This window comes from Aethina tumida, chromosome 1 (genome assembly GCF_024364675.1).
Source record: "Aethina tumida isolate Nest 87 chromosome 1, icAetTumi1.1, whole genome shotgun sequence".
NCBI classification, from domain to species: Eukaryota; Metazoa; Arthropoda; class Insecta; order Coleoptera; family Nitidulidae; genus Aethina; species Aethina tumida.
The window spans coordinates 76,354,468-76,366,258 of NC_065435.1; the positions used below are offsets into that span (position 1 = coordinate 76,354,468).

Sequence of the window (11,791 nt, forward strand, 5' to 3'; positions counted from 1 at the left end):
TGTATTTAATATTTTAAACCTTTAATATAATACTATACTGTTAGAAATTGTTTGTACATCAAAGTAAATGTTATTCCATTATAAAATAAAAATGTGTTTATTTTTCCTAGACAAACGTGTTTAAAATACAAAAATATTATTTTATTATTAAATTTTCATTTTAATTGAAAATTATTTTTTAACCTTCAATAATTATTATTGTTGTTGAATATTATATATTATATTATTTATATTATATATAGTAATTAAACAATTATACTCGAAACTATTATATAAATAATAATAATAAAATATATAATATGTAGATTAAAATTAAATAATATATTTTTGCAAGTCTTTTATTAATAATTTTTGGTTCTTTTTAAATTACAATTAATTGCTTGTCACGGTTGTTGATGACAATCATTTTTACTTTTTCAAGATAAATTTGAATTATGTTCTTATAAAAAGATAAAAAAATAAAACATTTTTTCGAGTTAAATAATAAAAATATATTGTTTTGTAGAAAAAATTTTATTCCATAACAGAATAAGTTTTATATTTTTTGTGGATAAATATGACTAAAATACACTAATGTGTGTGTACTAAAGTATGATTAAAAAAAATAATTTGTCATTGAGCTATTTGACAAATATGATAAATAAGTCTTGTTTTCTTATTTAATAGACCTTTGATAAAATGGATGTTATCTTAAACAATTAAAACCAATATTAAATATTGTTCTACTAAAAAAATGTAAGTTATTTAATTCTGTAAATAGTAGATTAAAGTTTGTATAAAAGTGACTAATATTTTTTCATTTATTTTTGATTTTTGTATATTTATGGTTTAGTTCATAACAACAATAAACGATTTTATGGTAAAGCAGCGTATTAATATTTATAAATGAATGAAACATTCATTAATAACATTCATATCGTTATAAAACATGTTTTTCATTACAGTTTTGACAAAAATAAACAATTGTAAATTATTTTAAAAATGGTGCTAAATCATAACTTAAATACCATTTTTAAAAACAACGCCAAGTTTTTGTTAGCGTATATGAAAATGTGTCAGGTTTATTGATATTCGTACAAAACAAACAGTGTTTTATTAATGTATTCCAACAGATCGTGTTAATATTGATTGTAATTTGCATACAAAGTTGAAGGGTAATTTGGGGAAGGTTGAATAAAATTATTCGAGTTTAAAAAAATGTTTTTTTATTAATCACTTTTTAGTACAAAAGCATGAGATTTTGTACAGATTATGTACTTTTATCACAAAAGTAGCAGTACTAAATACTAAAACTACTCAATAATTATAAAAACTTATATAAAATATCTTACTTATAGCCTCTTATATAAACATACATGTTATAATTAATATTTTCGAAGATAATTTGTACGTACATGCATGTTTTTTTATTTATTTTTTTAGTTTTCAATTATTACTTTCACAAAACACTCTAAGACTAAAGTATTATCACAAGAACAGAAAAAACGGATCAAATAAACATTTTCATATACTTGAAACATTTTTAAGTACACAGGTACATTTTATATCAATGCATTATTATAATACATAAGTATATCACTTAATGAAAATCACAGACTTCCCCGTTTCTGAGAAATCCTTAATAAAAACATAATCATAAAGGTCTTTGGACCATCATCGTTCGGTATCCCAAACCGGGATATGTTCAAATACTGTCAAAAATATATAAAACTACAAAACTAAACCTAAGATCACGCTTCGCTTATTGATGTTTTTTAGATACTATAAAAAATATAAAAAACATATTACTTCTCGTTTTCGTATGTGTCCCTCAGTCTCGATTCAAAACCTCGTTTTGTCAATGAAAAATGAAAAAAAACTTTCGGCCGCTCATTCGCGGAATGACCTGTAGAGCTTCTTCTTGGTCAGCTCGTATTCGGTGCTGATTATCACCGTGCCGCCCCTTGTGATTTTCCTGTAAAAAGAGAACGAAACCCAGTTAGCACGGCCGTTCGCAGGATCGAGTCGCATAGCGAGATCGGACTTACTTCAAGAACTGCGGCAGGAACGTCCAGCCGGCGTTCGCCTGTTTGAACGTCAGATAAATTTCGAAGGTGGACGGCGTCGTCGGATCGAGCTTGAGCGTGCTCAGCCTCCGGCAGTCCTCCTCGCCCTCGAACAGCAAGTACAGCGTCATGCCCCGCAAACCGCATAGCTCCGAATCGGATATCTTGAGTATATCCGCCGAAATTTTTTGCAACAGCCCGCACGGCAACAGCACCTCGCCACACGAGAGGTGCGTACGTTTGGCCGCGCGGATCTCCTCCTCCAGCTTCTTGGCCAGGAACTCCGTCGTGTTGGTCGACGGCTCCTCGAACTGTAGCCTCGGGTCGTAATACCATTCTGGAAAGAGAAACGGTTTTGGGTCAGTCAGCTAGCTGATCGGTTGGTTGCCCGGAACGTTTTTGTTTTTGTTTTGGTTTTGTTTCTGGGTCTTGTTCCCGAGAGATCTGCTAACAATCGTCGTGACACTTACTGTTTGGTTTCTGGTATTCCAAATGTTGACTGAACGGTAAGATCTCCATTGTGAATAGAATTTATATATAAATATAACACTTAAATAATATCACAAAAAATTTATAATCGAGGAAGCTGTCGCCTTTCAGTTTTGAAAGCTCGAACTCCCCTACTGTATGATCTGTCTTGTACTGAGTATGACAGAAGCCGGTACCGTATTTATAACCGGCTTCCCCACCATACGGAACGCGCACGCTCCACGCCGGCACGTAGATCTTCCTTTGTTCGTACACACTTTTTTACTGTAAAAATTATTCTAGTTTTCATAAACTGGGACAATCTGCCATATATTTTACTAGTTTTTCATCTACATTTCCTTTTAATTAATTTGTTGCGAAATTTACAACTTTCAAACTCTCCGTTTGGTCTTAATTTCTTAAATGTTTCGGCTTAGGAGGATCAATACAAACAATACAACAACCATAAACTATGGAACATACATATAGTATGGCAAAATTAAATTTTACTTTGATTACTTAATGGCCTGTTTGACGAGTTTCATGTAAACATTGCGGTTTGTTAAGATGTGACAGATATTTTTACACTCAACACTATCCTTGATATTGTTATCATAGTTTGGTTTCACTTATCAACAATAAACTATATGTATGCAGGAAATAAATATTATACTTGTACAAGGTATAATTTAACTAATTAAATCGATTATTAAACAGTTTTCACCATTAATCTTTTTGCAAACTATTACTTGATTGCACACTCAAATTTATGATAATGAAACATAAACAAATTCACCGGTGTATGATGTAATTTCATCATTGATTTAGTTAAACCGGTACGTGTACGCCGACCGAAATTTTTCTGATGTAACCCGCACGAAAATTGAGGAAGGGAACAAAGAAGGACGCCGGACGAACAAAGGGACGCGGCGTCAGCTGTAACGTAATGCGAGGATTTTCGATGATAACTTTTTACATTTTTCGTTCATGACTTTGTTTATATGCAAATTCGCTGTGTGCCAAACCGGAAGATGTGTTAAAAGACGAGTCGGTTTAATGATGAATGCTCTTTTTTGGTTCTTGAACATGTAAATTAAAACAAAGGGTAATAAAAATGTTGTTCAGATTAAATATTATTAAAATGTTTCATTACAAAATATCTTTTTATTATTAATTTATTAAACGAAGAGCTAGAAACTACTTTAAACTTTATTTTAATGCTTAGCTTTTATTTTTTTTTCTTTTATTATAATAGAACATAATTATTAAAATTTTTGTTGTTATAAATATCCTACTATTTTAAAACATTATAAAAAAACAATTATTGAGAAGCTTAAAAGCTTGATATTTAAAGTTTCTTTGTTCTGATCTATTTTTATGTATAAAATAAAACTAAAACTATTTTTAATCAAGCAAGAAAAATGATGTAAATGACAACAAAGGGTAATAAAAATGTAATTCAAAGTACTTCTTTCTTAATTAATTTTTGTGTCAAGAACAAATTATTAACACTCTAATTAAATTAAAGCGATAATTTAAGAACTTTAATTAAAATCGATCTAGTTTTAGATATTAAGCATTAGAACAAAGAAACAAAGAGATGATCTCAATGTGCAAAATTTTACTTAGAAAATGAATTATAAAAATCGTAAAAAAAATTCCTATGCAAACTCGGCGACTTAATTAATATATTACATGCGATTAGCATATTCCAAAAAACAATTCCTATTATTTTAGCGATAAAGTTGTTAGCATAAACAATTGCGGTGACTCATTAGTACAGGAATATCTTTAAAATTAGAGCATAGCCAAAAAACAATACTAAACATTTTTCAGATAATATTTAAATAAAAATTAAATAAAAAAGACAAAGTAAGAAACAAAGAAAGTTTGAGGGATGATTAAACGTGTTTCGTTGTGTCGGAAAAAGGACCGTGGCAGCTCCATACATTATTGATTAAATTCAGCTGTGAAGCAACAAATCCGAAGGGCCGCGAACAAAGGACCGTGGCGCAGGGTTCCGATGGAACAAAGAAACGCACGAAACTTCCAACGTAATTAAAATTATTTAAACAAAGGGTCAATTGTTGTTGTCCGATTGTGTTTATTTGAAAATTTCATGGCGATCCGATGGTTGCGTAATGGACAGAAATCGCTTTTTAAATGGACGAAGGGCTCGGCTGCGATTGTAACAAAGGCGAGTTATTTGTTCGAATGTAATTTCGGTGAGTGTAATCACGTGAACGAATTTGTTGCGATCAAGGTGAAGGTGTTGTTGTAATTTGGTTAATTAAATAAATTGCACATTTAACGTACATACATTTACAACAATGTTTCACGTAAATTAGAAATGAACTTTTTCAACGATAATATCAATGATGATTATCTTATTTCTGTCGTTTATCAGTTAATAAACCGCTGTTTCCTTTGTCTTCGTAATGCATTATTTGTGTTGCATTTAGGATGTTGCATCAGTTATAACATAAATATTATTAAATGGATCAAGCTTAAAACAAGCAAAAGTCAAATGTAATAAACAACAGAAAAATATTAATGTGTTTTCTACTCTATCATTGCAATATTTTAAAATAAAATAGAAATAGAAAGAAATCTCTTTATTTCTAAAATGTATAAAACCTTTTAAAAACTAAGTTTTTAAATATTAAATATCTTGCAATATTAAAAAAACTATTTTGAAAATAACTTGAAACTTTTAACAGTTTTCTTTGTTCTTGTATATACATAATAGAATAAAAACTGTTGTTGAATGGATTAAGCTACATACAGTTATATCTATTAAAGAATACAAATATGAATATAATTTTTTCTCAGTCGTATAAAATAATCTAGAAATAGATGAACATTTCTTTATTTTTATAATTCAAATAAAATAACTAATATATTACATTTTAAATCACTTTTTTGTTCTTAATTTTTAATATAATGGATTTTCTTATTAAATTTAAATATTAATTATCTTGTAATATTAAAAAAAAAAACTATTTTAAGAACAACCAAAGATTTTCAACAGTTTTCTTTGTTCTTTTTTTTGTTTCTATATACGAAATATTACGAAACGTGTTTTTAAATCTCAAAAATATTGTTAAAAGGATCAAATTTAAAATAAGTAAAAGTTATTCGTAATATACAATAGAAATGTTAGAAATTTTCTTCTCAATCATTGAAATGTTTAAAAATTATCTACGAGAATCGTATAAATGGTTAGAAATTTCTTTATTTTTATAACTTAAAGTTAATAAGCAATGATCAGTTTGAATAATTTAAAAACCTGGGTTTTTACATTTTAATCTTCTTCAATCATCAATAAAAAAACTATTTTGAAAAGAATTGGAAGATTTTAATCGTTTTCTTTGTTTTTTTTTTGCTTTTAATTTTATATACAAAATAGAACGAAAACTCTTTTTAAATCTAAAAAATATTATTAAATGAATTAAAATCTTTATTATATTAAAAATTATATACTAAAAAGAAAAGAATTTAGTTTTATTTATCAAAATAAATATAGAAAAGTAGAAAAAAATAAATTAATATTTCTATTGTTTTAAATATTAAATATTAATTATCTTGCAATATTAAAAAAGCGATTTGAAAAGTATTAGAAACTTATAGCTTTTCTTATTTTTTTTTTTTTGTTTCTTTATACAGAATAGAATTTGAAAATATTATTATTATTATTTCTTTTTATCATTGAAATGATTAAAAAAAATATTATAAAAATAAAAGGAAATTTCTTTGTTTCATAACTTAAATAATAATAATGATAATAAACAAGAAATAAACACTTTTGAATTATTTATAAAAACTGTATTTTGTATTTTAATGTCTTTCTTCGTTCTCAATTTTTAATATAAAATAATTGTTCACAAATATAATGATTGTTTTTCTTCAATTTATTATTCATTGTTTCCAAACTTTTAAAATATATTTGGTTTTGTTGTAATTTGTTTAATTAAATAAATTTAACATACATTTAACGTACATACATTTACAATGTTTCACGTAAATTAGAAATGAACTTTTTCAACGATTAATATCAATGATGATTGATCATCTTATTTCTGTCGTTTATCAGTTAATAAACCTCTGTTTCCTTTGACTTCGTAACGTATTATTAGTGTTGCATTTAGGATGTTGCTTCAGTTATAACATGAATATTATTAAACTGTTTTAAATATTATATATTATTTATCTTGTAATATTAAAAAAAGCGTTTTGAAAAGAATTAGAATTTTTTTTATAGTTTTTCTTATTATTTTTTGTTTCTTTATACAGAGTAGAATTAGAAAAATATTATTATTTATTATATTCTACTCTTGTATTATTTCTTTTCACCACTGATATAATTAAAAGTTTTATAATAGTAAATAGAAATATCTTTGTTTCTATAATTTAAATAATAATAATAATAATAATAATAATAATAATAATAATAATAATAAATAATAAATGAACACTTTTGAATTATTTGTAAAAACTAAAAATGTATTTTGTATTTTAATGTCTTTCTTCGATCTAATTTTTAATATAAAATAATTGTTCACAAATATTAATGATTGTTTTTCTTCAATTTATTATTCATTGCTTCCAAACTTTTAAAATATATTTTGTTTTTAATTTATAATATAATAGATATTTTTTTCCAATTTCTACAAAACAACTAGAAATTTGTAAAATGTTTATTTCTTCTTTTTCTATTACTCTATACAAAATAGAACTATAATTGTTTTTAAATCTGAAAATGTTGTATTTTTTCTTCTATAATTGCAATGTTTGAAAATAGTGTAGAAATGGAAATAAATTTCTTTTTTTCTACAATATAGAAAAGTATTAACAATGAACAATTAATAATTTATAAAAACTTTTAAATACTTATATTTTAATTTTCTCTTTCGTCTTTAATTTTTAATATAACAAAACTGTTATTATACATAAATTATGGATATTAATTTTTATTGTTGTATGTTTCATCAAAATCTTTAGAAATGTATTAACACCGTTTACCATAAACTGGGAAGTTTTACCCATTTTCTTTGTTCATTTTTTGTTTCTATATACAAAATAAATTGAAAATTGTTTTTAAATCTGAAAATATTCGATGTTCTGTGAAAACCCGAAATTACAACATTTTCAAACATTTCAATGCTTAAACTATCGAAACAACTATTTATTTGCCAAAGGTAAGTAAATTCTAAAGAAAACTGCAGTTTTTCTGAGGCACGGATCTTGAACGCTTCGAAAATGCCAGAGAGTATTTATAAATAAACGTCAAGCAATTTCAAACATTATTATGTACACATGCACGTAAAAAAACCTAGCATTATTAAAGGCGGCTCATTAATTTCCATTTGTTGAACATGATCGATAGAAATTCGCGGAAACGCGACGTTTATTAAATTACATTAACCGGTCCAAGAGTCATTTTTGATAATATTTTAAGAATGTCTTATGTCATTTTCATATTTATAATGAATGACATCTGTATTACTTCGGTTATTTTGGCTAAGGCAATTTTGGGCCCAATTCCAAAACCATATCCATCATTTTGACCACCTGTGTACGTCCATACTAATTATACACGAATATTTTTACATATTCATATTGTTCACAAATTATATTTGTACCAACTAATACTTTGCATATTTCCGAAGAAAAAAAAAATAATATGAACAGAAACAAGTGCAGCAAAATGCGAGTCTGGAACTCAATTAAATTATTAATAGAACAGTTGAACAGATGGTTCACTCGGTTTTTTGGAATAAGGCCCAGAGTAATGCCTCCAAAATTTCGTTCCCTATTACACAACCATCTCACAACGGCGAGATGCAGTCTGATGAAATTCTACATTTGTTTTCGAATTTTTCCTCACCACGAATTTGATTATCGGACAAGTAGGTTGACGTTTTCTACCTGCCTTTCGTTTTCTTAGAGATGTGACCGTTTTTAACGGAAAACGTGTCCGGGATGACGAAATCCCTTTATAATTTGTTGGGCCTGTGGAAACCTGTCGTGGGTGATTCATTTCAATACGTTACTGACGTCACAAACATAAAAGATCGTACGATGAAGAGGATGAATAAAGTACTCGTTTAATTTATGCCTAATAGACGATTAACGAGAGGTTTTTTTTTCTTCTTTCGATGCCATTTTGATGATCTTTAATATCTTCAATGACAACTTTTGTTGTTATATTCTTTTAGATATGTTATGTACAATATGTTAAATAACGACGTGGCAAATGGCAAGCAACAAGTCAAGTTAAACATTTATTACTAGAACACAAGAAAAGTATTCAATTCCAATTCAATTACAAAAATCGCATGTACAAAGTCATGCAAACCGATAAAAGAGTATGAGTCATTGTTTGTTAAAGTGTTATGTGAAACAATCGATGATATTTATAAATTATTTATGCCGATTATTTTTTTGCAATAATAATGGTGTTAAATGTTCGAAACTGATGAATTATTTATGAGTAGATTAATTTTTCGAGTTAAAAAAACACTTTATCAGGACCGATTTAACCTATGCCTATTTTTGTTGACATCTAATTAAACGTTTTATAAATAATCCATTAACAATACATTATTTTAACTAAATGAATATTAATACATTTTTTATCTTAGTGCTGTTTTCGTTTTATTGCGCTCAATTATATGTAAATTTCCTTCTCACACTATCAACCATCATAATTTATAACCGAATTGCACAATTTCGTTCTTGAATCCAGTTGAATCGTATGGGCAATTTTATTGTCACGAAGATTTTAAAATGCTAATTCCCGCAATTACCATATGTCGAAAAACGTAATTGTCGAGTAAAATATACGTGACAGCTTCACCTTGGCAAAATCTAATTCATTAATTAATTTAACTCTCTTGCATTGTTTGATCGTTTCAGTTTTCTCGAGATAAGATAACAGTCGTTTCTGGAGGAACACTCTAATTTCTTTTTATCTATTCTTTCTAGTGCTGTTGACGGCATATGCAAATCGGGCCGAAACAATGATTAATGTGATTATTATGCGCATTGACACAAACACCTTGTTTGTATCAATGGAAGTCGTTCATTCAATTTCTATTTTTACGAAAAATTTGACTAAAGTTATGCAAGCTAATTTAATGAACGCAAGACAATCTTTCAGCACGACATAAAGAGAACAAAGAAGCGGCGCCCAAAAATCACATCCTCACATGTTTAGGCTTGTCACGCATTCGTTTTAAAAGATTGGGGGAAGCACAAGTGAACCGAACAAAGAACGCCGATATGCTAAAGACGTCTCTCCCTCATTAATTAATTTGTGTGCGTTGTCCCAACACAAAACTGTTTGTTCCTATTTCGGAATTTCCCTTTGTTCGGGTGGGTTATTGTATTTTAATGTCGATAATGCGTTTTGCGAAGGGTTCGTATTAAGAGTGTCTTGTTACGTCGGTAATTTGGGTTTGATTGTTGCGGTTCTGGTTTTGGTTTAATATGGGTACTGAAAATAAAGTCGTTAAAAAATTGAAAAAACATTTTTACTCTAAAATGTTCGTTAATAAATTATAACAATTTCTTATTTAATTAATATTTTAAAAACTTCCTTAAGTATAAAATTAAAGTTGTAAACATTTTAAGCAATTCAAATATTATTTAACTGATTAAAAATCAGTTTTGTACAAAATTTAAAGTGTTTTTTTATTCAATTTTCTTTACATTTTGAATAGTTTCAAACCTTCTAAATAGACGTATAAAATTAATAGTAATTAATATTAATTTAACAATTTTTATTATGTTTAGATAACGTCAAGTTTCCTATATCTTCAGTGTAAAATTAAGAGAAAAATTAAACAGTTTCAAATTCTCTAAACAATTCTGTACAAAATTAAAACTGTTGTTGTTCTCACTCAATTTTATATGCATTTTAGACATTTTTAAACCTTTTAAAGACTCCTGTACGAAATTAAAGCAATGGTAAGACAGTTCTGTGCAAGATTTAGGGTGTTGTGAAATTTTTACTCAATTTTGTTTAGATTTTGGATAGTTTCAAACCTTATAAATAAACGTATAAAATTAAAGTAGCTATAATTTTTTTAACATTTTTTATGTACATAGTTTGGATAACGTCAAGCTTCCTATAAGTTCAATGTAAAATTAAGAGAAATGTGAAATTTGGCACATATTTTTTATATATGTGAAATTAAGTTAGATGTAAAACTTCTTCTTCTTAAATTTATACAAATTTCCGATAGTTTTAAATCTACTGAATAATAGTGATAATTCTGTATAAAATTAAGACAAATGCGAAGCTTCTCAGTCAATTTAATACACACTTATGACAGTTTCGAATCTCCTAAACAGTTCTATATAAAATTAAGACAGTTATGAAACATCTGAGTCAATTTTATAAACATTTTAGACAGTTTTAAATCAGTTAAACAGTTTCTTAATTAATAGTTTATACATTTTAGACAGATTCATAAACAGTTTTGTATACAATTGATACATTGTAAACAATTATTGATACACTTATACAATTCATTTTATGCGCATATATTTTGGAAATTATAATAGATATTCTAAAAAAACCATCAAGTTATCATAACACAACTATAACAAGTAACGCATTAATAAAACAGTCATAAATCCTAATAACCTAACTAATTACGATTTCCGGCGAATATTTTTTTTTCGTTGGCAACGATTCGCCAATTCGAGAGAACACTCCAGAATAGAGTGGAACAAAGAAAATCGCGGGGTTGTATAAATAGAACATCGGAATGAGTCACGTCACGTATTTCGAAGGGGAGCAAAAAACTCGCGATTTAATTTTGTGCTAACATGTGTCATCAGATATTTCTAATTAGGATTAGCACGTGTTTTAATCTTCTCTTTTATTTGCTCGTTATTACAATTTGGGAACACTACAGTGGCAGTTTTATTTTTGAAATGTAAAATCGGTTTTTGACAGGTCAAGACACGAATCGACAAGTTTCGATGACCGTTGAGAAGGGTCTGAATATTACATGTAAAAATTACCTAAAAGCTTTTTTTTGTACCTGGAACCAGATTTTGATCCTGTTGGAGGAATCATGGCGTCACAAGTGAAATATAAAAATTGATAACTGTTGCTGCTTTCCTACAAGATAGACAAACAAGAAAATGATAACAAAGGTTGAAATGTTTAGCGAGTGAATAAACAATTAACAAATATTTGCATTACATATGTATGCTATTCAGATGTTGAATCGGATCGTTCCAATCAATCAATTAGAATTATT

The 11,791-nt window shown here is 27.4% G+C and overlaps 1 protein-coding gene across 1 annotated transcript; it reads right to left on the bottom strand.

Moving 5' to 3' along the window:
- Window positions 1-1,188: 1,188 nt before the first annotated feature.
- LOC109599420 (protein charybde) lies at window positions 1,189-2,680 on the bottom strand. Its single transcript, XM_020015411.2, has 3 exons — window positions 2,516-2,680; window positions 2,028-2,382; window positions 1,189-1,954 (listed from the first exon to the last, which is right to left on the bottom strand). Exons 1-3 carry the CDS (start codon window positions 2,562-2,564, stop codon window positions 1,870-1,872), a joined length of 489 nt encoding a protein of 162 aa, XP_019870970.1. The 5' UTR covers window positions 2,565-2,680; the 3' UTR covers window positions 1,189-1,869.
- Window positions 2,681-11,791: the final 9,111 nt, after the last annotated feature.